The sequence below is a fragment of the Mustela putorius genome, unplaced genomic scaffold (genome assembly GCF_011764305.1).
Source record: "Mustela putorius furo isolate JIRA1106 unplaced genomic scaffold, ASM1176430v1.1 tig00000145_pilon_pilon_pilon, whole genome shotgun sequence".
NCBI classification, from domain to species: Eukaryota; Metazoa; Chordata; class Mammalia; order Carnivora; family Mustelidae; genus Mustela; species Mustela putorius.
Window position 1 is genome coordinate 1,684,900 of NW_025421294.1, and position 27,209 is coordinate 1,712,108.

The following is a 27,209-nucleotide window of genomic DNA, read 5'->3' on the forward strand; positions in this document are numbered from 1 at the left end:
CGCCTCGGAGCGAGCACACAGCTCGGAAAGGTAGTAAAAGGTGTGATTAGTCCCACCGGAGAGTTCTCATCGCAAGGTTGCCATTCCCTTCCCTGTTTTTGAAAAGTTAACAACGGATAAAGGGAGAGTCATGTATGCCCAATGATACGTGGCCGAAACTATATGTTAGGAAACAGTTAAAAAAAGAAACGAAAAGAAATTCAACATTTTAATTTTGATATAAATTAAATACTTTCCAAAAAGCATCTAAAATAGTCCACTGTACAGCATATAAAAATGGTACTTGAGAAGTTAGAGACCATAGAGAAATTGTGGATAAGGCACAAGGTTTATTTACACTCATAATTGCATGCTAAACTGTTTCATAATTCATATTTACAACCCCATAAAGTTTTAGTATTCTGAGTTATTCCTTCACATTCTTTGATATTTGGCATAATGTTCAAACACACGTCATTCACACTGACCTCCTCTCCCAACCACTCACAAGACTAAATAAATACTAGAGAAAAAAAATTAAGATATTATTTGAAACTTGATCTGTTTACTTCAAAATGACAAGAGAAGTCAGTTTCTTGTGCTGAAATACTACAAGAGTGAAGTATTAAGCTGTCATTCATTTGAAAAGTATATTATCTCTGTCCAAATACCACTGAATAAAATGCACATGAACCTGCCAAGTAGTACCACGACCGGCAGGCTGGTTTCTATGTCCCATCGCTCTCATAGTCTTCTATTATCAGCTCTTCTTCTTCCATGTCTTGTGCGGAAAAGCGCTGAGGCTGGCTGGCAGGCAGTTCACTCCCACTATTTTGACTCAAAGGCAGACAGCACGTTTCAGTTTCCGCGGTATGAGTGGGTTCACCCAGAGCTTCCTCTGCAGGCTGCCCTCCTCCATTAAGATGGGCTTCATCTCCACTGTCTGGGTCTATCAATCCAGGTTCCCGGTCGGTCAGGGCTTCCATTTTCAACCTGCCAGATTCATAATGCAGGCATCATAATAACGAAATAACAGGTTATCTTTAAATTATGCCATGCGTGTGAGAATTATGAAGCCATCTCTAGACTTTCACTTACCCTGACTGAGCTCGCTATTTAGTCAAGCCCTTTAGTTTATTTCATGGTATAAAAGAGTACAAGGTAAATGACAATATGTGAAAAAATCATTACAACTTACAATATAAATGACTTGATCAATGACTTTGCTAAACAGTTCTTACAAATTAAAAAGAAAAATTAAATAGAATAGTAAAATGGGTAGGGGCGCCTGGGTGGCTCAGCCGGTTAAGTGTCATACTCCTGATTCAGACTCAGGTCATGATCTCAGGGTTCAGATCGGCTCCACACTGAGAGTGGAGCCTGCTTAATATTTTCTCTCTCCCTAGCCCTCTGCCCTTCCTTCACCTTGTGGGTACACATCCATGCACTCTCTCTCTTTAGAAAAAAAAAAAAGAAAAAAAGAAAAAGAAAAAAATGGGTATAAATGGGAGAATTTACATAAAAAATAGAAATGGTAACTAAATTGTTCAACCTAATTAATTTTAAAAATTGAAATTAGGGACACCTGGGTGGCTCAGTTGGTTAAGCGGCCGCCTTCGGCTCAGGTCATGATCCCAGCGTCCTGGGATCGAGTCCCACATCGGGCTCCTTGCTCGGCAGGGAGCCTGCTTCTCCCTCTGCCTTTGACTGCCACTCTGTCTGCCTATGCTCACTCACGTTCTCTCTCTCTCTGACAATTAAATAAATGAAAATCTTTAAAAAAAATAAAAATTGAAATTAAAATAATGTACTACCATCATCTTTAAAACTGGCAAAGACCTTTATTTATTTAGTTAGTTAGTTATTAAAGTTTCATTTATTTACGTAATCTCTACACTCAATGTGGGACTCAAACACAAGATTAATCTCTACACCCAACGTGGGACTCAATCCCGAGATCAAGAGTCTCATACTCTTCTGACTAAGCCAGCCAAGTGCCACAAGACTTTTTAGGAAGATTTTAATAAAACCCAGTGATGCTAAGAGCTAGGAGAAAAGAATATATTGATACACTGTAAGTGGACATAAAACTGACAAAATATTCTTGGAAGTAATCTGGCAATATAGAATAAAGGCTTCAGAAAAGTGTATATCTATGGATCCAGCAAGTTTATTTTTAGGAATACATTCTATGTAAATAGCATTTGATGTTCACAATGATTAAAGCTACAAGGAAAATTGTGATAAAATTGGAAATAAGCTAAATGTACAAAAATAAGGTGTAGGTTATATTACAGAAACTAGAGAACTATTAAATATTAACTATCAAGCTATATATTAATGTTTAATATTGTCAACATGAATCAATGATAATATTAAATATGGTCATCATGATTGTTTATTTAAATAATCTCTATATCCAGTGTGGGGCTCGCACTCACAACCTGAGATTGAGAGTCTCATACTCTATCTTCACTGTGCCAGCCAGGCATCCCTAAATACGGTTATCATGAATGACTATAGTAAATAGCACTGACAAATCCTGTCTCCCAAGTTAGATCAAGTAGTTGAACCAGTAATAGCAGTTAAAAAGCCCTTTTAAAACTTTTAAAATTTGACCTTACAAATAAGCTAAGTAGAAATGAAACATAGGTATTGTCTTAATCACTGTATTAGCCCAGAAGTGATTTTGGAATAAAAGGAATAGCACAAATAAAGATTTACCTCTCTATATCTGTGGTTTTGTTTTGTTTTGTTTTTTAATTTGTCTGAATCTACTAAGAGAAGGAAGTTTAAAAAAAAAAAAAAAAGAGTGCTTTTGTGGTAGTTGCTGGTCAATGCAGGCATGAAACACAGGCTAAGAACACCTCTGGGCAGGAAAGGTTGAAAAGGGGTTTCCACGTATGCAAGATTTGTTAAATGAAGAATTTTTAAAATCCCCTTACTTTTATGATTGTGAGCCAGTGAAAATATATGTGAGCCAGTGAAAATATACTGTTATATGTAATAAAATGATGGATCTACAACACAATCATATGGTCACTAATCACTGGGAATAACAACTATTTCTTAGATTTTACAGATAAATTTTACTGGCTGTATACTTAATAAATAGGTAACATTCAGTGGACATTTCAGTAACAGGTTTTGAAACAGGTTTTTTTTGTTTGTTATCTGCTTTGGTTTTTTTTAAGAATTTATTTATTTATTTGACAGAGAAAGATCACAAGTAGGCAGAGAGGCACGCATAGAGAGAGAGAGAGGGGGAAGCAGGCTCGCTGCTGAGCAGAGCCTAAAGTGGGGCTCAATCCCAGGACCCTGAGATCACGACCTTAGCCGAAGGCAGAGGCTTAACCCACTGTGTCTCCCAGGCGCCCCTTGAAACAAGTTTTTAAAATTAATTCAGCTTACCTTCCAAAGTGTCGTTTCAGAGGAAGCCTTCCAATATCTTGAATAAAAGAAATCTGAGCTGAAACAGATTTTTAAAAAGCTTTAGACAGACAATTCTCTGAAGATAAACAAATGGACAACAAGCACATGAAAATCATGAATACTCTGGAAAATTCAAATGAAAACCACAGGACACCATTTCACATCCTTTACGATGTCTATTATTAAAAAAAAAAAAAAGAAAAAGAAGTTTCACAAAGATGTGCAGAAAGTGAAACCCTTGGGGATTGTTAGTGGAAATGTAAAATGGTATAACTGCTGTGGAAAATGGTAAGGCAGTTCCTTAAAAAATTAAATACAGAATTACTGTATGACTTAGCAATTCCATTTCTGGGTATATACCCAAAAGAACTGACAGCACAGTCTCAAAAAGTATTTGTACACCCATGTTCATAACAGCATCATTCACAATAGCCAAAAGGTGGACAACTTATACGTCCATCAGCAGATGAATGGATAAACAAAATGTGGTATATACACACAATGTGGTATTATTCAACCTTAAAAAGGAAATTCTGATACATATAATTTTAAATATATATTATTTTATTTTGTGGGGGGAGAGGGATAGAGGGAAAGGAGAAAGAGAATCTTAGGCAGGCTCCACAGCCAGTGTGGAGCTCGAAGTGGGGTTCCATCTCATGACCCTCAGATAATGACCTGAGCCAAAACCAAGAATCAGATGCTTAAATGACTGAGCCAAATTGGCTCCCTGACATATACTGTAATATAAATGAACTTTGATGCCATGCTGTGAGAAGTAAGTCACAAAAGGACAAACATTGCATGAGTCCACTTAGGTGAGGTACTTAAAGTAATCAAATTCAGAAAGAGAAGATAGGTGGTGGGCAGGGAGTGGGAGGTAGTGTTTAACGTGTGTAGTTTCAAATTTGCAAGATTACAAAGTTCTAGGGATTGGTTTTACAAAGTGAATATGCTCATCTCCACTGAACTACATACTTAAAAATGGTTTAAGATGATAAATTTTTATATTCTGAAAAAACATTTATTCAGGAAAATCTAACAACAAGAGTCTGTGGCATTTGAACCAGGACTCACTCCATTGCTTCTTTAGCTTTAGAGAGACTTCATGCTAGGTGGGTGCAGCCAAGGACCCATAGGACTCCTTCCCTCCTGTGGCTAGCCAAAAATTCAGGACTCCCTTTCTCCAACCTAAAGCATGAAAGCTCTATCCTATTAGAACAGCAGGCTGAGAATCCTGCTTCCTCCTTGAACTACAATGGCCCTCACCCAAGTTCCTTTAGGGAAGTGGGTCCACACTGTGAAGGTCCCAGCCATGATGATCAGAGGCTACTTACTTACACTTTAGCACTCACCTAGAACAGTGACTCACTACAGGGGCTCAAGAGTAGATTTGAACTGGCTGAAGAAAGAATTAGTCAACTTGAACAGGACTGATAAATACTGTGTAATCAAAGGAGAGAGAGAAAATGGAGAGAAATGAACAAAGCTATCAAAGGTATGTGGTATACCTTTAAGCATAAATAAAAGACAAAGAGAATAAAAGACAAAGAGAAAGAAGTAAAAAGTAAATAAATAATGTCTAAAATGACATGTAAATAAAGAAATGGGGCAAAAATGATAAGTAAAACATATATATATTTTCTTTTTTTTAAAGTAGGGTCCACGCCCCAATTTAACTCCCACCCCAAGATCAAGAGTTGCATGCCTCGTTTTGCAGTGGGTTGAGTGTCCAACTCTTGGTTTCAGCTCAGGTCACGATCTCAGGGCTGTGGGATGGAGCCTGAGGGCTCTATGCTCAGCACTGAGTTGGCCTAAGACTCTTCTCTCTTTCACCCCACCCAACCCTCCCCCCTGCACATGCTCTTTAATAAATACTGGGGGGAAAAAAAAAGTTGCATGCTCTACCAACCCAGCCAGCCAGCCAGGAGGCCTCAAAACATTTCTTCTTACTTTGTTATGTTAGTCACCATACAATACATCATTAGTTTTTGATGTAGTGTTCCATGACTCATTGCTTGCATATTATACCCAGTGCTCCATGCACTATGTGCCCTCCTTAATACCCATCACCGGACTAACCCATCCCTTCTACCCCCTCCCCACTAAAACCCTCCGTTTGTTTCAAGGAGTCCATGGTCTCTCATGGTTTGTCTCCTCCTTCATTTTCCCCTTCCTTCTCCTAATGTCCTCCATGCTATACTTTATGCTCCACAAATAAGTGAAACCATATGATAATTGGCTTTCTCTGCTTGTCTTATTTCACTCAGCATAATCTCCTCCAGTCCCATTCATGTTGATGCAAAAGTTGGGAATTCATCCCTTCTGATGGCTGAGTAACATTCCATTATATACATGGACCACATCTTCTTTCACCATTCATCTGTTGAGGGGCATTTCAGCTTTTTCCACAGTTTAGTTATTGGGGACACTGGTGCTATGAACACTGCGGGGAGCATGAGGTCCTTCTTTTCACTACATCTGTATCTTTGGGGTAAATACCCAGTAGTGCAATCGCTAAGTCATAAGGCAGTTCTATTTTTAATTTTTTGAGGAATTTCCACACTGTTTTCCAAAGTGGCTATACCAACCTGCATTCCCACCAACAGTGTAAGAGGGTTCCCCCTTCTCCACAAGCTCTCTCAACATTTGTTGTTCCTTGCCTTGTCAATTTTTGCCATTCTGACTGGTGTAAGGTGGTATCTTGATGTGATTTTGATTTGAATTTCCCTGATGGCTAATGATGATGAACATTTTTCATGTGTATGCCTTCTTTGGAGAAGTGTCTGTTTATGTCTTCTGCCGATTTCTTTTTTAAAGATTTTATTTATTTATTTGACAGAGATCACAAGTAGGCAGAGAGAGGGGGGAAGCAGGCTCCCCACCAAGCAGAGAGCCTGATGCGGGGCTCGATCTCAGGACCCGGAGATCATGACCTGAGCTGAAGGTAGAGGCTTAATCCACTGAGCCACCCAGGTGCCCCTTTTCTGCCCATTTTTTTACTTGGTTATTTGTTTTTTGGGTGTTTAGTTTGAGAAGTTCTTTATAGATCCTGGATATCAGCCCTTTGTAGTGTCATTTGTAAATATCTTCTCCCATTCCATGGGTTGCCTCTTTGTATTGTTGACTATTTCCTTTGCTTTTCAGAAGCTTTTTATCTTGATGAAGTGCCAAAAGTTCACTTTTGCTTTTGTTTCCCTTGCCTTTGTAGACGTGTCTTGAACGAAGTTGCTATGGCCAATGCTGAAGGTTACTGCCTATGTTCTCCTCTAGAATTCTGATGGATTCCTGTCTCGCACTGAGGTCTTTCATCCATTTTGAGTTTATCTTTGTGTATGGTGTAAGAGAATGGTCGAGTTTCATTCTTCTGTATACAGCTATCCAATTTTCCCAGCACCATTTATTGAAGAGACTGTCTTTCATCCATAGGATATTTCTTCCTGCTTTGTTGAGGATTACTTGACCATAGAATTGAGGGTCCATATCTGGGCTCTCTATTCTGTTCCACTGGCTTATGTCTCTGTTTTTGTGCCAGTACCATGCTGTCTTGGTGATTATAGCTTTGTAATATAGCTTAAAATCAGGCAACATGATGCCCCCAGCTTTTCTTTTTCAAAATCATATCCTTGGCGCTTCGGGGTCTTTTCTGATTCTATACAAATTTTAGGATTGTTTGTTCCAGCACTTTGAAAAATGCCATTGGTATTTTGATTGGGATAGCTTTGGAAGTATAGATTGCTCTGGCCAGCAGATTTTAACAATATTTATTCTTCCAACCCATGAACATGGAATGTTTTTGTATCTTTTTGTTTCTTCTTCAATTTCTTTCATGAGTGTTCTGTAGTTTCTAGAGTGTAGTAGGTCCCTTGCCTCTTTGGTTAGGTTTATTCCAAGGTATCTTATGGGTTTTGGTGCTACTATAAATGGAATCTATTCTCTAATTTCTCTTTCTACAGTTACATTGTTAGTGTATTAGAAAGCAACTGATTTCTTTTTAAATTATTAACTTTATTAACATTACATCAATTCTTATGTATTAATCATATTAATAATCATATTAATAATCATGTATTATTAGCACCATTATTAGCCCCATACAGGTCTGTGAATCGCCACATTTACACACTTCACAGCACATACCCTCCCCCAATGTCCATAACCCAACCACCCTCTCCCCCACTCCCACCCCTGCCAGCAACCCTCAGTTTGTTTTGTGAGATTAAGAGTCTCTTATGGTTTGTCTCCCTCCCAATCCCATCTTGTTTCATTTTTTCCTTCCCTACCCCCCAAGCCCCTACATTGCTTCTCAAATTCCTCATATCAGGGAGTTCACATGATAACTGTCTTTCTTGGATTGACTTATTTCACTCAGCATAATACCCTCTAGTTCCACCCATGTCGTCACAAATGTTGATTCTTTTGATGGCTGCATAGTATTCCATTGTAGATATACCACATCTTCTTTATTCATTCATCTGTTGATGGACATCTAGGAGTTTGGCTATTGTGGACATTGCTGCTATAAACATTCGGGTGCACGTGCCCCTTTGGATCACTCCATTTGTATCTTTAGGGTAAATACCCAGTAGTGTGATTGCTGGGTCACAGGGTAGCTCTGTTTTCATCTTTTTTTTTTTTTTTAAAGATTTTATTTATTTGACAGAAAGAGATCACAAGCAGGCAGAGAGAGAGAGGGAAGCAGGCTCCCTGCTGAGCAGAGAGTCCGATGCGGGGCTCCATCCCAGGACCCTGATATCATGACCTGAGCCAAAGGCAGCGGCTTAACCCCCTAAGGCACCCAGGCACCCTATTTTCAACTTTTTGAGGAGTCTCCATGCTGTCTTCCAGAGTGGCTGCACCAGCTTGCATTCCCACCAACAATGAAGGAGGGTTCCCCTTTCTCCACACCCTCACCAGCATCTGTTGTTTCCTGATTTAGCAACTGATTTCTGTACATTGATTTTGTATCCTGCCACATTACTGAATTAGAGTTCTAGTAATTTGGGGGTGGAATCTTTTGGGTTTTCTACATAAAGTATCATGTCATCTGCAAACAGAGAGAGTTTGACTTCTACTTTGCCAATCAGAGTACCTTTTCTCTTTGTTGTCTGATTGCTGTGGTTAGACTTCCAATACTACGTTGAACAAAAGTGGCAAGAGTGGACATCCTTGTTGTGTTCCTGATTTCAAGGGAAAGGCTCTCAGCTTTTCCCCATTGAGAATGATATTCGGGGTGGATTTTTCACAGATGGATTTTATGATATTGAGGAGTATTCCCTCTATCCCTATACTCCAAAGAGTTTTAATCAGGAAAGGATGCTGTATTTTTTCAAATATTTTTTTTTGCATCAATTGAGAGGACCATACAGTTCTTCTCTCTCCTCTTATTAATGTGTTCTATCATATTGATTTGTGAATGTTGAACACCGTTGCACCCCAGGGATGAATCCCACTTGGTCGTGGTGGATAATCTTTTTAATGTACTATTGGATCCTATTAGCTAGGATCTTGTTGAAAATTTTGTCATCCATATTCATCAGGAATATTGGTCTGAAATTCTCCTTTTTGAAAGGGTCTTTGCCTGGTTTGGGGAGCAAGCAAGGTAATGCTGGACTCACAGAATGAGTCTGTAAGTTTTCCTTCTAATTTTTGAAACAGCTTCAGGAAAATAGGTTTTATTTCTTCTTTGGATATTTGGTAGAATTTACCAGTGAATCCATCAGGTCCTGGACTCTGGTTTTTGGGAGGTTTTTGATCACTGCTTTAATGTCATTACTGGTTATTGGTCTATTCAGGTTATCCATTTCTTCCTTGGTAGTTTCTAGTTTTCCAGGAATGCATCCATTTCTTCTAGGTTGCTTAATTTTTTTTTTTTTTTAAATATTTTTTTAAAGATTTTTTATTTATTTATTTGACAGAGAGAAACCACAAGTACACTGAGAGGCAGGCAGAGAGAGAGAGAAGGAAGCAGGCTCCCTGCTGAGCAGAGAGCCCGATGCGGGACTCGATCCCAGGACCCTGAGATCATGACCTGAGCCGAAGGCAGCGGCTTAACCCACTGAGCCACCCAGGCGCCCCATAGGTTGCTTAATTTATTCACATATAGTTGTTGTTGATAATTTCTGATAGTTGTTTCTATTTCCTTGGTGTTAGACATGACTGTGCCCTTTCATTCATAATTTTATTAATTTGGATCCTTTCTCTCTTTTTTTTTTTTTTTGATAAGTCTGGCAAGTGGTTTATTGATCTTATTCTTTCCAGTTTCGTTGATGTGTTCTACTGTATTTCTGGTTTCTAATTCATTGATCTCTGCTCTAAACTTAATTATTTCCCTTCTAGTGCATGCATTGGGCTTAATTTGTTGTTGCTTCTCCAGTTCAAGGTGTAAACATAGTTTGTGTATTCTGGCTTTTTCTATTTTCTTGAGTGAGGCTTGGATGGTATGTATTTCCCCCTGAGGACCACCTTTGCTGTATCCCATTGGTTTTGGACTGATATGTTTTTGTTCTCACTGGTTTCCATGAATTGTTTAAGTTCTTCTTTGATTTCCTGGTTGACGCAAACATTTTTTCTTTTTAAAGATTTTATTTATTTATTTGACAGAAAGAGCGAGAGAGAGAGATCACAAGTAGGCAGAGAAAGAAGGAAGCAGGCTCCCTGCTGAGCAGAGAGCCTGAGGTGGGGCTCAATCCCAGGACCCTGAGATCATGACCTGAGTGAAGACAGAGGCTTCTGAGCCACCCAGGTACCCTGACCCAAACATTCTTGAGCAGGATAGTCTTTAGCTTCCGAGTGTTTGAATTTCTTCCAAACTTTTTCTTCTGATTGAGTTTTGGTTTCAAAGCATTGTGGTATGTGACTATACATGGAATAATCTCAATCTTTGGTATTGGTTGAACCTGATTTGTGACCCATTATGTGATCTATTTTGGAGAAAGCTCCATGTCTGCTGAAGAATGAGCATTCTGTTGCTTTAGGGTGGAATGTTCTGTATTTATCTATGACGTCCATTTGGTCCACTGAGTCATTCAAAGCTCTTGTTTCTTTGCTGATTTTCTGCTAAGATGTGGAGTGTTGGGTCTCCTATTAGTGATTGTGTGGAGTGTTGAGTCTCCTACTAGTAATGTATTATTATCAATATGTCTTTCTCTCTCTCTCTCTTTTTTTTTTTTTCAGTATGTCTCTTTATTTTGGTTAACAGGTGGCTTATATAGTTGGCTGCTCCCACGCTAGGGGCATAGATATTTAAAACTGTTAGATCTTCTTGTTGGATAGATCTTTCAAGAATGATATAGTGTCGGGACACCTGGGTGGCTCAGTTGGTTAAGCAGCTGCCTTCAGCTCAGGTCATGATCCCAGCGTCCTGGGATCGAGTCCCACATTGGGCTCCTTGCTCGGCAGGGAGCCTGCTTCTCTCTCTGCCTCTGCCTACCATTCTGTCTGCCTGTGCTCGCTCTCTCCCCCTCTCTCTCTCTGATAAATAAATTAAAAAAAAAAAAGAATGATACAGTGTCCTTCTGTATCACTAACTACAGTCTTTAGCTTACTTTGTCTTATATGAGAATTGCTACCCCAGCTTTCTTTTGAGGTCCATTAGCATAAAAGATGGTTTTCCATCCCTTCACTTTCAGTCTGAATGTATCTTTAGGTTCAAGTGAGTCCCTTATAGACAGCACATGGATGGGTCCTGTCTTTTTATCCAATCTATAGCCCTATGCAGTTTTATGGGAGCATTTAGGCTGTTCATGTTGAGAGTGATTATTCAAAGATATGATTTTGTCATCATCATGTTGCCTGTGAGGTCCTTGTTTCTATAGATTGTCTGTGTAAATTTCTGTTCTATATCACTCTTGGGGTCTTTTATAGAACACCCCTTAATATTTCTTGCAGAGCCAGCTCAGTGGTCACATATTCTTCCAGTTTCTGCCCATCCTGGAAGCTCTTTTTATCTCCATCTATTCTTAATGACAGCCTTGCTGGAGAAGGTATTCTTGGTTGCATGTTCTTCTTATTTAGTACCCTGAATATGCCTTGCCAGCCCTTTCCGGCTTGCCAGGTCTGATGTTACTCTGATGTTCCTCCCTCTGTATGTAAGGAATCTCTTCCCCCAACTGCCCTTAAGATGGCTTCCTTGGTTCTAAGACTTGCTAGTTTTACTATTACATGCCAGGGTGCTGGTCTGTTCTCCTGGATTTGGGGAGGGATCCTCTCTGCCTATAGGACACAAATGTTGTTTCATTTCCCAGATTAGGGAAGTTCTCAGCTACGATTTGCTCAAATATATCTTCTAGTCTTCTCTCTCTCTCCACCCCTCCCCTCAGGGATCCCAATAATTCTGACATTGGAACATTTCTGGCATCACTTATTTCTCTTTTCATGGATTTTAAGCCGTTTGTTCCAGGTCTCCTCCTGTTCTTTCTTTTCTATCCGTTTGTGTTCTAGATCACTAATTTGTTCTTCTACCTCATTTACCCTAGCTGTTAAGAGTATCTGGATGAGGGGTGCCTGGTTGGCTCAGTGGGTTAAAGCCTCTGCCTTCAGCTCAGGTCGTGGTCTCAGGATCCTGGGATTGAGCCCCACATCAGGCTCTCTGCTCAGCAGGGAGCCTGCTCCCCCCCCCACCTGCCCCTTTTCCTCCTTGTGATCTGTCAAATAAATAAAATCTTAAAAAAAAAAAAGGTAAAATCTTAAAAAAAAAAAAAAAGAGAGAGAGAGAGAATCTAGATTAGGGGCGCCTGGGTGGCTCAGTAGGTTAAGCCTCTGCCTTCAGCTCAGGTCATGATCTCAGGGTCCTGGGATAGAGTCCCGCATCGGGCTCTCTGCTCAGCAGGGAGCCTGTTTCCCCCTCTTCCTCTGCCTGCCTTTCTGCCTACTTGTGATTTCTTTCTCTGTCAAATAAATAAATAAAATCTTAAAAAATAAAAAAGAGTATCTAGATTAGACTGGATCTCATTGATAGCATTTTTAAGTTCTGCCAGATCAGCTCTCATTTGTGCCCTTAGAGAATATATGTTGCCATTAATGGTTTTCTCCATCCTAGCTACTGTCTGCATAAATGTTACCTTGAAGTCTATTTCTGACATCTTTTTTTATATCCATATCCATTAGTTCTGTAGCAGAGGTCACAGTCTGGGGGTTCCTCCCTTAGTCATTCTGTTGAGGGATGGCTGAGGGAATGTACAGAGTCCGAATTATTGATCACAACTCAAGCAAGATGCCCCTATTTTATAGAGACCTTAAAGTTGTCAGCCTCTTGTTCTCCCATCCTGTCTTCTGGGGAGGGACCTGCCTTGCTGTTACTCAGGCAATCGTTTTTGGGCAGAGTTGCCCTGCCCCTTGTTGGTGGGGGATAGACTGAGTGAAAACTGGTTTTTTGAGGCTTTTGTTCTCTGGTAGCTTTCCCCGGCATCTTTCTGCATTTCTTCCAACAGAGCAGAAGTGATCATATCTATAAACCTCTGTCTCAGAACAGAGAGAGCGCAGTCTGTTCTTCAGTGAACTTTCCAAGCGATAGTATCTCTGTTTTTGTCTGTGCTGCTAAAAACCACAGCATCCTAGGTTGTGTGCACCCCACAGAAGCACTCTCAGCCCTCACGTCCAGGTCCAGCCATGTCTCTGCCCTTTGTCTTTCTAAAACTGTCAGCAACCCCCAGTTCGCATTTGCGCCCCTGCAGCTTCAGGTTTCAGCTTGGGGGGCTGCCCTAAAGTTCTTCCTCCACCTCTATGGTATGCAAGTCTCTGTTTGGGCCCCAGCACGAGAGCCTTTTGCACTCCAGTGGTATAGGATCCCAGAGGCTCCCTCCCACTTCCATTTATCTTCCAATACCTGCCCATAAAATCATGGCTCCCTGCTTCATACCTCGAAACTAAACACTGGAGATATCTGTTTGTAGAGATCCAGATATATCCTCCTATGTCTCAGGCAGATTTTGTAGGTATTCAGAGTGCTGTGGTAGATATCCAGCTTACTTACTTCAGGGGACTGGCTAAAATAGGGTCCCCTATCCTCCACCATCTTTGCAACCTCCCCAAACACCTTATTTTTGACTGAATTTTATAAACCCTTCGACGTTTGTTAATCTAACACTGTGAGGGGTCTTGCATACTCACCTTATTAAAGATCCACTACAGAACAGAATTAGGATTTTTTTAAAAACAGCTTTTTGATATGGAAAACTGAGTTTGTGATCCCATAATCTGAATTTTTAATTAGTAGATAAATGAATCTCCAGATAATTCCAATGTAAGTAGTCTAAACCAGTACTAGATAATAAACTGGGAAAGGTGAGAATAAACTCTGTGGTGTTAGGCTAAAACAGAATGTATTGTTGTGAACTCATGGTTTACACACGCATCATACACACACACATGCACACACACTTCCTAGCTTTGTTCCACTGAAACAGCCTAGACACAATGATATTCCAGTAGCAAGGACCATATCTAGTGTCCTGATCCTAAATTCTTTTTTTTTTAGGCTATATGCCCAATATGGAGATTGAACTCACAACCCCTAGATCAAGAGTCACATGCTCTATCAACAGAGCAAGCGAGGCAGCCCCAGACCCTAAATCTTAAATATCATTTCCACTATAAGGAACCAGGACTCCTGAAGTTCCTAATTCCAGGACTAGGGCAAGCGAAGTATAAAATGATCCTGGATTTTTGATATTTATAAAAGGGACATCAGAGAGGGCTTTCTCTTTGCTCTGCTTTCTGCCATGTGAGAATATAAGATGACAGCCATCTACAAGGTAGGAATGAGGTCTTCACCAGACACTGGATCTGCCTGTATCTTGATTTTGGACTTCCCAACCTCTGGAGCTGATTTAGTACTTATTTATAAAATATGGAGTGCTACTCATGATAAATGTCATATGCCAATTAAAGCATATGTCTAATGTTTGTATATGCACAGAATAAAGTCTACAAGAATTTGTAGACTTTTGTAGTCTTTGAAAAGCAATTACCTGTGGTTATAGAAGACTTTTAGCTTTTACTTTATATATATATCTGTATTGCTTTCTTCCTTTTTAAGTAAAAAGTACATATTAATTCTGGATCAAAAAATAAAGGGGAAAAAAAACTTAGCTCACTAGAATAAAGCAATGAGTTGACCTACAGAACGTTATAAAGTTGTAAAATACTAATTCTTGGGATAAATAAAAACCCATGTTATTACCTGGATTTCTCATTGGAATGGTTAGCAAGGCAAGGTATGGCAACAGCTGAGTTTGGAGGCATAAAGCTGGTAAGCAGAAGTCAGAAAAAAGTGCTTTTGCTGTCAAGCAATTTTCCCGATACTGTATAGGAAAAAAAAGATGAAATGAAAAATAAAAAAATATGGAGATGTATTCCTAGACAAACTAAGTTTACTGTATCCCAAATTGTGTTTATATACCACATATTTTAAGAGTTTATGTAATTAGTTTTTATAACTGTTCTAATCTTACCTAATAAAGCATTTTACCTGTAAAACTATTTCCTATCTGACATAACAGCAATAAGACTTTTTTTTAAGAGACCTAAATGTAGAAAGAAAAAGAATCTTAAAAACGAAAGGAATTTGGCTTAATTTATGTGAGGGTTTGTTTCTCAGTTAAAAAAAATTATTTTCTTTAGTTAACATGGGTACAATGCTAGGCTGAGGAGGAGAGAAGCACAATCTGCTTTCAAGGACCTTACAGTTTTACAGAGACAATCTGTATGGAACTATAAGGAAAATTAATATTCGTATTATAAAGAGCAAAGCAAATCAATAAGGGACATAAACTGGTTAAAAGTCATCAAATTCTCCAAGAAATCTGTTGGAAAAATGTCTTAGGTAACGAATTGCAGGCTCATATTTAGCCATATGATTTACAAACTGGAAAACATCTTAGAGATGACGTAGTCCAAGGGCCACAAATTTGGATGCTGTAGGAGATAGGCAGGTATATAAAATCAGTGCAGTGAGACAGCTGGAGAAAGTAGTACCCACCACTCCCATCTTCAAGGGACAGATGCTACTTGGCTTGATCAGATTGCTGCCATGTAAAAACATAGACCAGTGCTGCCTTACTTTGCATTCTTTTCAGGAGTTAGAGGAATTCTGAGCCAGAAATCTGTATATGAACTTTAATTATTATACTCATTTTTTAAAGATGAAAATTCATGAAAAAAAATCTTTCTGTGTGCAATATTCAAAGTGGGGGGGCCACCCATTTTTTATTGCTAATGAATCCTTTAAAGCTGTGGAAACTAGCGGCACCTGGGTGGCTCAGTGGGTTAAAGCCTCTGCCTTTGGCTCAGGTCATGATCCCAGGCTCCTGGAATTGAGCCCCGCAACAGGCTCTCTACTCAGCGGGGAACCTGCTTCCTCTTCTCTCTCTCTGCCTGACTCTCTGCCTACTTGTGATCTTTGTCTGTCAAATAAATAAATAAAATCTTTAAAAAAAAAAAAAAAGCTGTGGAAACTAAGTGCACACTAGGTAAAATAATTCGTCCAAATGGTTAGAGGCAAAGCAAAGATTTACCTTTTTTCCTTCTTCTTCTTCTTCTTTTTTTTTTTTAAAGTAATCTCTACACCCAATGTGGGGCTTGAACTCACAACCCTGAGATTAAGAGTCACACATTCTTCCAACTGAGCCAGCCAGGTGTCCATATTTTTTTTTTTTTTTAAGATTTATTTATTTATTTATTTATTTGACAGACAGAGATCACAAGTAGGCAGAGAGGCAGGCAGAGAGAGAAGAGAGAGGAGGAAGCAAGCTGCCTGCTGAGCAGAGAGTCCGATGCGGGGCTCGATCCCAGGACCCTGAGATCATGACCTAAGCCGAAGGCAGAGGCTTTAACCCTCTGAGCCACTCAGGCTCTCCCCACCTATTTTTAATTAAAACTGAAAGATAATTATAATGATCCTGTGAATTCAATAATAATCAACTAAGAAATAAAATATGTACTTTTAAATTTTTAGTGTTTTTTTCCTTAAAAATAATGAGGCATTCAAGAAGAGCGTCCTTTTTATGTCTTACTACAATTCTAAGAAAATTGCAGGTTTTAGCAACTATTTCTTGCTTATAATAAAACACTTTTTAAAAACTTATAAAAAATAACTGCTTTACTGAAATATAATTCACATACTATAAAGTTTACCTATAAAAAATTAAAATTCTTTTTTTACCTTTTTATTTATAAGAAACCACTGGGGTTTGTGCAAGGGTCGAAAACTTGATCCTCCTCCTTGGCAATGAGCAAATCCTCGGGCTTTGTTGGAATGTATCACACCTCTTGTAGCTATGGATATACTATATTGATTGAGTAAAGACCGTGTCTAAAAAGGAGACAAAATGTAAAATAAAGAAAATAAGAGATTTACAATGCAGTGCTACTACTGGTACTGCTGATGCCAAAAAAATACTAATCATATTTACTTAATGTATGTTCCCTATATTTTTTTTAGTATTTATTGATTTATTTTAGAGAGAGAGAACATGCACATGTGTGATTCAGGGAGGGGCAGAGGGAAAGAATCTTTAGCAGACTCTCTGCTGAGTGTGGGGAGGAGCCCCAAGTTCAGGGCTCGATCCCATGAACCATGAGATCACAACCTAAGCTGAAACCAAGAGTTTTATTACTGTTATTAAGAAGTTATGGGGCGCCTGGGTGGCTCAGTGGGTTAAGCCGCTGCCTTCGGCTCAGGTCATGATCTCAGAGTGCTGGGATCGAGTCCCGCATCGGGCTCTCTGCTCAGCAGGGAGCCTGCTTCCCTCTCTCTCTCTCCGCCTCCCTCTCTGTCTACTTGTGATTTCTCTCTGTCAAATAAATAAATAAAATCTTTAAAAAAAAAAAAAAAAAAAAAAAAAAGAAGTTACATAAGGGGTCCCTAGGTAGCTCAGTCGGTTAAGCATCTTCCTTTGGCTCACATCATGATCCCAGAGTCCTGGGATCAAGTCCCGAGTTGGGTTTTCTGCTCAGCAGGGAGTCTGCTTCTCCTTCTGCCCCTCTCCCTAGCTTGTGCTCTCTCTCTCAAAAATAAATAAAATCTTAAAAAAAAAAAAAAAGAAGTTACGTAAGAAGTCAAATAATGAGGGATAAAAATAAACTTTCTAAATTGAGGAAATATTCATAAACAAAAACAGTTAAGTCAAATGGTCTTACATTCCAGTCACTGCTGAGGATATCTGCAAAACTCAGAAAATCACTGGCTCTGACAAGATCATCTACTTCCACAAAGAAATCTATGTAGTTTTGGTGAAGATATAAATTAAACAGCTCTCCTGGCATGTGTGACATTTCTACTACTTCCTATAAAAAGAAGCATACACACATAATTTAGGTAAAATGCAGTGGTTAAACGTACATACGCATAAATGTGAATAATATATATCCTGTAAAAAGTACTACATATTATTAAAGACTTTATTTACCTCAGGTTGAACAAGTAAGGTATCCCGCTCATACTCTGATAAATGCGAAGGCAACCGAGGAGAATCTATTTCTGCTAAAGATGCTCCTATAAAAAAATTTCTGGAATTATTAAAAATAGCACCACCTACAGTTCCATAGAACCACTCATTCCAAGGTTCTTTCAACACTTTAGACACATAATACCAAACACATTAAGCAAGATGTTAAAAATAAAAAAACTAAGAAAACTGGAAGCTTATGTGAGTTGCCTCACTATTACAGTGCGTTGCTGTTGTATATACATTAAGTTGTCTTACATCATCACTATTCTTAAGAACTCAAATTAGAATTCTGGTACCTGGATTATGGTTTTTCTAGAAATAAAATACTCCAATTGTCAAAGCACTCTGCAGCATTTCACCTTTTCAGTTCTGCATTGCTTTCTTCTTTTGTTTTGTTTTAAAGTGTTTTTTCCTTTTTTTAATGTATTTGACAGACAGAGGTCACAAGTAGGCAGAGAAGCAGGCAGAGAGAGAGGAGGAAGCAGGCACCCCGCTGAGCAGAGAGCCCTATGTGGGGCTCCATCCGAGGACCTAGAATCATGACCCAAGCCGAAAGCAGAGGCTTTAACCCACTGAGCCACCCAGGTGCCCCTTGTTTTAAAGATTTTATTTATTTATTTGACAGAGAGAGACAGACAGCAGGAGAGGGAACACAAGCAGGGGGAATCAGAGAGGGAAAAGCAGGCTTCCTGCCGAGCAGGGAGCCCAAAGCGGGTCTTGATACCAGCACAGTGGGATCATGACCTGAGCTGAAGACAGATGCTTAATGACTGAGCCACCCAGGCATCCCATGCTTTCTTCTTTTAATTCTCATTCTCAATATAAAGATCTTTACTGTTCTCTTTACTGTGTAGGATGAAGCTGCTTTCTGCATGAGAGAACAGAAACCCTGTTCCCTGATTCAAGAAGTTATAAATGAATGTTGAGAAGGAAAACAAAAGGGAGAAGGAAAACAATCAGTGGGAAGAGACTCAGATTCAGAGGTAAGAGATCTAAGGACAGAAGTGTGTCTTCACTTCCATCTAAGTGTGCCTGTTTCATTTTGTTTGGGTGGCATGAAGGCTTCCATTTAGAAATCCCTAATTTTCAACTATCTGGAAAGAAGAGACTGAGAGATATTAGTCTAAAATAAGAAGGATGCCAGGACTGAGAAGCAGTAATAGACAACAGAAGACAAAGAAGCAAGGAAGATAAGAAGATGGAAAACAGGTACGGGAGGCACTCAAGAGTTTTACAGGAAGATTAAAAACAGTTGTTTAAAACAGCTGGGTTTTTAGCAACCAAAAATTAGTTTCAGATAGTAAGAGGTGTGATAAGTATGAAGCTTCAATGAATGTCTGTTCAGATACTATTTATGACCCACTGAAGCATGTATTTTACAAGAGGTTTGAAAAACTGAGAGGAAATTGAGAACTTTTCTCAATGGTCCATTATGATTATTTACTTTGTGCTTTAACAGATAAAACTATGGGAACAGTTTCCTTCAAAATTTTTAAGAACTGTTTCAATCTATATAAAGGCATGTCAGATCCTGCCCCGCACCCCCAATCCTAATTCTCTTCCTTCAGGATCAGCACACTAAAAACTGATATTTTCTACATGAAAAACAGAAGTCTGGGGTTTTATTGAAGGGAAAACCAATCTGGGAACTTAGAGATCAGTGATCCGCGTGTAGGGACTGAAGGGAAGCAGGCATTAAAAAAGGAAAAGGGAAATAGAACAACAATGGTTGGGAGAGAGAGCAGGTAGTGAAGAAAAATATTAAGGAGATCCAAAGAAGCCTGAAGCTACCTGGCAACTTGCCTAGGATTCTGGTGTCCAGAGTTTACGCCCAAGAGGGCTTTGGGCTATCAACACCTGCCACTAAAATTCTAGAGAAAATGGTGTCTTACCTGCAGCAAACTATACTTTTAAAGATTTACAGACATGGATATTTGGTCTATAGTAGTTTTCACATTTAGTCCTACCCAGTCTAAACACACTCTATCTGAATACACTTACCTGCTATGTCTCAGGCTTTGCTGAACAGAATCAGACCTACCCCTAACTGCCAAATACGTCACATTTTCAACTCGTATTTAATTTTAGTTGTAAGACTAATGTCTAACAGATTAAAAAAAAAAAAAAAAGTAAGGCTTTCTTACTTTTACAATATAGTATTTTCCCCAGAGCTCTGAAGAGAAAAAGAGAAATATCTTTGCCACCAATAGCTTGGACCTCTTGGTTTTCAAAAACCCTATCAGTTTTTTTCCTTTGTTTTGATTTTGACAGTGCAGCAGATGATTTTATTGAAGACAATGCTTTCTTCCTTGGCCATAAACGGTTTTCTCCTAAATAATACAATATTGAAAATAAAATTCAATATTTTATTGAATATATTGACAATATTGAAAATAAAATTAAAATATGAAAAATAAGACTGACAACATTTTATATGGTTACACTAGTCTAATTAAAATATATTTTTTCTAATAAAGTGTAATTATAAAATATATGAATTGAGTAACAGTCGTCTTTGGGTTGCTACACTATGAAAATGGAATAAAACATCACCTGAAAGTACCTCATGACACAGATTTTAAATTTTATGCATAGAAATGACACATTCTCTAATATAGGCCTATCATTTTGATTTCTTATGGCACTGCTTGTGCAATGTACTGTTCTTGATGCATGATAGATATTAGTCAATTAAATCCTGAAAATAACTTGATTAGGGGAGAACTCTTACTATACACATTAAAGATAGAAGATATAAAGGGATTAAGTAACTGCCTCAAGGGCATCAGCTTCTAAGTGATATGAATCCAGACAACAGTTCTGTAGTGCATGTTCAACAACTATTCTGTATTACCCTCCTACCGATTTGGGTACTCTTCAATTTATGAATATGCCAGTGTTGAAATTTCAGTGGTCAATCTACTGTTCAAAACTCAGAATGCATCCCTTAAGAAAAGTAGCCTGGAAGAGCAGAAAAAACTAGGATCTGGGTTTGATTCTTATTACGGTCTATCTCATTAAGCTGGTCAAGAATTAAAGGAATCAATATATGATTGCTAATACGGTTCCTAACCCACTCAAAAAACATTATTTTCTTCCTTTTAACATTTCTGAGCTAAGAGTAATAATGTTGTAAGTGACAGGATAGCAAACTGGCCTACTTCAGCCTTCCCAACCCAAAGTTCCAGTAGTGAACCTAAGCACCACTTACATTTATTTTTCTATTTATTTTATTTTTCTCCTTAATATTTCTACAGGAATATACAGAATTCTGATTTCAGTTGTATTAAGCTGCCTATTTACTTTTCTCTACAGTTATTTTGAAAAACAAAGATATAAACTAAACAAACAGATTATTCTTATAGGTAAACACTAGGATTTCAGGTGGGTTCTGAGAACTCCAAAGATGGCTTTTAATTTTTCAAGGTGAATTCCTCAATGTGAAACATCAAGCAGGGTGCTTGTTAAATGTTTTCTGACAAGGACCATGTACAAGAAACCATGTGCTATCTCTCTATATCCATATACATTTTTAAAGATTTATTTATTTGAGAGAGAGTGCATGTGGGCACACGAGAAGGGAGAGGCGCAGAGGGAAAAAACCTTTAAGCCGACTCCCTGCTGAGCACTAAGCCCCACAGGGAGCTCCATCCATGACCCAGGAGAACATAACCTGACCCCAAACCAGGAATTAGTCGCTCAACCTACTGAGCCAACCAGGCACCACTTTCCCTTCTCACTTTTTTTTTTTAAGTAGGCTCCATGCCCAACAGGTAGCCCAACACAAGGGCCTAAATTCAGGACCCTGAATTAAGACCTCAGCTGAGATCAAGAGTCAGATGCTTAACCAACTGAGCCACAATGGCACCCCTGTGCTACCTCTTTTAATATAGCATGACACTGTATCTTCCTTACAATAAAGATAAATCAATTTATTAACTGTACCATATATAAATTAAAAATAGGGAACCTGGGTGGCTCAGTTCGTTAAACATCTGGCTTTGGCTCAGGTCATGATCCCAGAGTCCTGGGATCAAGTCCTGAATCAGGTTCCCTGCTCAGCAGGGGAGCCTGCTTCTCCCTTTCCCTTGCCTGCAGCTTCCCCTGCTTGAGTACTCTCTCTGTGTCAAATAAATAAAAAACTTTGGGGTGCTTGGGTGGCTCAGTGGGTTAAGCCTCTGACTTCAAGCTCAGGTCATGATCTCAGGGTCCTGGGATCAAGCCCCACACTGGGCTCTCTGCTCAGCAGGGAGCCTGCTTCTCCCTCTCTCTCTGTCTGCCTCTCTCTGTTAAATAAATAAATAAAAATCTTTAAATAAATACAAATCTTAAAAAAATTAAAAGTAAATACAAAGGTGAACCTATGTAAGCACAATACTATATATTTCTTAAATATTTTTTTAATATACTTTTTAAAGATGTTATTTATTTATTTGAGAGAGAATGAGTGAGAGAGAGCATGAAAGAGGAGGAGGTCAGAGGGAGAAACAGACTCCCCAAGGAGCTGGGAGCCCGATGCGGGACTTGATCCTGGAAGTCCAGGATCATGACCTGAGCCAAAGGCAGTTGTTCAACCAACTGAGCCACGCAGGCGCCCAAAGATTTATTTTGGAGAGAGCACACCCACGTGCACTCAGCGGGGAGAGGGAGAGAGAAAACTTCGACCAGGCTCCATGCCCAGCATGGAGCTCCAGGTGGGGCTTGATCTCACAACCCTGAGATCATGACCTGGGCTGAAATCAAGAGTCGGACACTTAACTAACTGAGCCATGCAGGTGCCCCTCAGCACAATACTATTAAAATTCACTAACAGCTGATCATTTATTGACTCCTTAATATATATTAAGCACTGGAATAAACACTCTACAAGTGTTAACTCACTTTTCACACAACTCTGTAAGAGAAGTTCTCATATAAAAGGTGAGAATATGCAAGCACAAAAATAACTGTCATTTGCAAGATTCTTCACCAGTAAATGGCAGAGCCAGAATTTTCATCCAGGAAGTCTCATCCAAATTAACTTTAAAAAGTCAAGTAGCAATAAATAAATTAATTAACTTAAAAATAAATTAATAAATAAAAATTAAAGTAGCAAACCACCTAATTGAATCAGGTTTTATCTCAGGTATACAGGTACATACAATGACATATTCATAAGGCGTGTGTATGCATGTGTACATACATGATTTTATAGAACAGTCTCAAAAAAACTATAGATGGAGATATATATCAATTATAAGTTAAAATATGTTTAGTTTGATTTCGATTCATGAACTGAAGTCAGTCACCCAAACAATGCAGTAAGAAATTTATCTTTCACAGTTACCTTTTGAAGAAGAAAACTGGAGGCTGTTTATTGCACTTCGGATATCACCAGAACACCCTTGACAGAGCAACTCTAGAGAACGTCTATCAGGGACAGTAATATTTCCTCCATTCTAAAATGAAAAAAATTGAAGTTTAAAAAACTAGTTTCTAAAACCAAAAAAACAGCTCTCCCGTTTCTAAACGAAAAAGTAAATTAGAATCTTTTAAAGTTAGATGCTAAAAAGCTTCCATGTTAAATGCCAGTCTGCTCAGGAAAGCCAATGACTTATCATACCTTAAGGTAAATTCTCAAGAGCATAAAATACTTTCACTTGTTTACTTGGACTAGATTATATTTTGAAGTTCTCTTACTATAAACACATGTATATATAAATATATACATATATATACACACACACATATATACATACATATAAACATCACTCCCTTGTCAGTTCAAGTATAAGACCAGAAAAATTTATCTATCCCTCTCCACCTTAAGAAACTCTTAATTGTTTCCTGACAACATGATTTAAATTGATTCCAGGTCATGATCTCAGGGGCCTGGGATTGAGCCCTACAGTGGCTCCATGCTCAGTGGGGAGTCTGCCTGAGATTCTCTCCCTCTGCCTGTCCCCCTGCTTGTGAATACACACACATGTTCTCTAATAAATAAATCTTTAAAAAAGATATATATTTCTGTGGAAGGAAAACTGCCTCCAAAGTCTCTAACAATTACTAATTTATTTTTTTCTACCAACAGTTATGTGAGAGTGCCAATTTTTTATCTGTGGCAGCCCTGTTTATTGATCTCTTAAAATTTCTACAAACTGATATGTGAAAAATGGTGTCTGGTTTAAATATTAATTTCTTTGATTACCAGTAGGGCGACATACCTCTCATGTTTACTGGCCATTTGTGTATTGGCTTCTCTGTTCTTGGAATTTTCACTGATTTATTTATTTTTTTTAAAGTTTTATTTTTGCAAGAGAGAGGGAGAGCACACTAGAGAAAGCACAAGTGGAATGAGGGGCACAGGGAGAAGCAGACTCCCTGCTGAGCAGGGATTCCCAATGTGGAGCTCGGTCCTGGGACTTCAGGATCATGAACTGAGCCAAAGGCAGATGCTTAACTGACCGATTCATCCAGACACTCCTGTCCTTAGCCTTTTTAGGTAGGCACATTTTTACATATTCATATATTAATACTTTATCTGTTATATAAATTGCAAATATTTTCTTCCACTCTCATGCTTATCTTTTACCTTAGCTTACCAGGCCTTCTATCATTCCCTGAGCTTTTCATTTTTCTGAAGTAAATCCAATCCAATGTTCTTAGGGCTTTTGTTTCTTTTTTAGGAAAACTATCCCTCAAACCAAAGTCAGTACTTTTTCTTAATACTATTCTCATTTTGAGGGTGCCTGGGTGGCTCAGTGGGTTAAGCATCTGCCCTTTACTCAGATCATGATCTGACTGATCAGATCATCATCATGATCTCCAGGTCCTGGGATCAAACACCAAGTGTGAGAGTGCCAATTTTTGGGTCATGATCCCAGGGTCCAGGGATCGAGCCCCGCATCGGGCTCTCTGTTCAGCAGGGAGCCTGCTTCCTTTCCTCTCTCTCTGCCTCTCTGCCTCCCTGTGATTTCTGTCTGTCTGCTTAGCAGGGAGTCTGCTTCTCCCTCTCTCCTGCTCTGTCCCTCCCTACTGCTCATTTTCTCTCTCAAATAAATAAAATCTTTAAAAAAATACTATTGTCATTTTTTTTTTGCATTCACATCTTTCATTTACTCAGAAATCTTATTTTGATTACCAGTAGGTAATCAAATTTATTTTACAGAGAGCACATGTGTGAGTGGGAGAGGGAGCAGAGGGAAAGATTCTCAAGCAGACTCCCCATTGAGTGCATAGACCAAGGCAGGGATCATGTCAGGACCCTGAGATTGTGACCTGAGCCAAAATCAAGACTCAGAAGCTGAACTGACTGAGCCACTTAGGCGCCCCTACCTAGAAATTATTTTTGTGCAGAGTATAAAGATGCAACCTTATGTTTCCCACATGGATATCCCTTATGTTTTCCACATGGATATCCAATTGTGTTAATATCACTTTTTAATTATAATAGTTTCCTCTCTCCCCACTCTAAAATGCTACTTCCATTATACAGAAAATTGTCATTTACACATACTGATATATTTCTGTGCTGTCTTCTAACTGAATCCTTCCTTTTGTGTGTCAACAGTACACAGCTGTAAAATTTACAGTTTTACATTATGTTCCAATACCTAGATAGCAAGTCTGTCTTCACTATTCTTTTACCAAAATTTTCCTGCTCATGTTTGTGATTTTCTCTTCCAGATTACTTTCACTTTTATTCTGAATACATTTATTTTATTTATTTATTTATTTTAAAAAAGATTTTATTTTTTTTTTTTAAAGATTTTATTTATTTATTTGACAGAGAGAAATTACAAGTACACTGAGAGGCAGGCAGAGAGAGAGAGAGAGAGAAGGAAGCAGGCTCCCTGCTGAGCAGAGAGCCCAAGATTTTATTTATTTTGACAGACAGAAATCACAGGGAGGCAGAGAGGCAGAGAGAGAGGAAAGGAAGCAGGCTCCCCGCTGAGCAGAGAGCCCGATTCGGGGCTCGATCCCCGGACCCTGGGATCATGACCCAAGCCGAAGGCAGAGGCTTTAAATCACTGAGCCACCCAGGTGCCCCTACATTTATTTTATTTAAAATTGTTTCAAGAGTATTTGTTTTTGAAAACTTCTAGTGTGGACTACTTGCCAAAAAGGAAATGTAATTTGGTTTTTTTTTTTTTTTTAAGATTTCATCCATTTATTTGAGAGAGTGTGAGAGAGAGAACATGACTGGGCAGGAGGGGCAGATGGAGAGGGAGAAGCAGACTCCCCACTGATCAAGAAGCCTGACCCAGAGCTCGATCCCAGGACCCTGAGATCATGACCTGAGCTGAAAGCAGACATTTAACTGACTGAGCCATGCAGGCACCCCAGGAAATGTAATTTGAAATCATGATCCTTTGTAGCTGAAGGAAATACCATAGATGTTAATCACTTTGAACACAGAAATGTGACTGAAATGTATGATCACACTTTACATACATAACAGTATCAACAAAAAGACTAAAGATCTTTTTTTCCTTGTAAAAACAGAAAAACATCTATTTAAACTAAAAACAAAACACAACGACAACAACAAAAAACCCCAAAACCTAAGATATTCACCATTCTTTTAAGTAAATCACTTAAGATGTCAATAGTCTTGGGACGCCTGGGTGGTTCAGTCAGTTAAACTGCTGCCTTTGACTCAGGTCATGATCCCAGGATCCTGAGATTGAGTCCCGTATGGGGCTGCTTGCTCGGCAGGGAGCCTGCTTCTCTCTGCCTCTGTCTGCCTCTCTGCCTGCTTGTGTGCACTCTCTCTCTGACAAATAAATAAAATAAATCTTAAAAAAAAGAGAGAGAGAGATGTCAACAGTCTTTCTTAATATAATTAACTGAGCTACAGAATGCCAGACATTAAAATGATCTTTTGATTTTCTTCTACCATCATTATCATTGTTAAGACGCCAGATAGTATCTTAACATTTCATTTTATAAAAGTGTGAAAGACTTGAATAGTGTGCTAGTTGCTGCCCCTGTGATGTAACAGTGTAAACAATAATATCAAAACTACACCAGTTTTAGGGGCATGTGGCTGGCTCAGTCAGTAGCGCATATAACTATTTTGATCTTGGGGTTGTAAGTTCAAGCCCCATGGTGGGTGTAGAGGTTACTTAAAAATTTTTAAAATCTTAAAATAAAAAAAAAGGTATACTAGTTTTAACATTCTTGCAGATCCACTATTTAAGGTATAGCATGTTAATTACGTAACAAAAAAGTCATGGAATCTCTTTTCACTATTCCAACACAAATTGCTAAAGTGAATGCCATTTGCAATCTAATGACTTAGTCTTTTTTTTTTTTTAAGATTTTACCCATTTATCTGACACAGAGAGAGAGATCACAAGTAGGCAG

At 38.8% G+C, this 27,209-nt stretch overlaps 1 protein-coding gene across 5 annotated transcripts in view; it reads right to left on the reverse strand.

Annotated features, from left to right (window-relative positions):
- Positions 1-195: 195 nt before the first annotated feature.
- The window catches only part of RAD17 (RAD17 checkpoint clamp loader component), a 42,036-nt gene continuing 15,022 nt past the window's right edge, over positions 196-27,209 (reverse strand). For 3 of the 5 annotated variants that reach the window (XM_045075248.1, XM_045075249.1, XM_045075251.1), the window contains 8 exons: positions 23,188-23,299; positions 20,006-20,191; positions 17,820-17,905; positions 17,551-17,697; positions 16,574-16,723; positions 14,594-14,714; positions 3,391-3,448; positions 196-972 (listed from right to left, as the gene is read on the reverse strand). In XM_045075248.1, coding sequence (XP_044931183.1) covers positions 708-972; positions 3,391-3,448; positions 14,594-14,714; positions 16,574-16,723; positions 17,551-17,697; positions 17,820-17,905; positions 20,006-20,191; positions 23,188-23,299 — 1,125 coding nt within the window. In that variant the 3' untranslated portion in view covers positions 196-707. Of the gene's footprint in view, positions 973-3,390; positions 3,449-4,766; positions 4,855-14,593; positions 14,715-16,573; positions 16,724-17,550; positions 17,698-17,819; positions 17,906-20,005; positions 20,192-23,187; positions 23,300-27,209 lie in introns of those variants that run through there. The other 2 variants (XR_006605313.1, XM_045075252.1) reach the window with 2 other exon arrangements.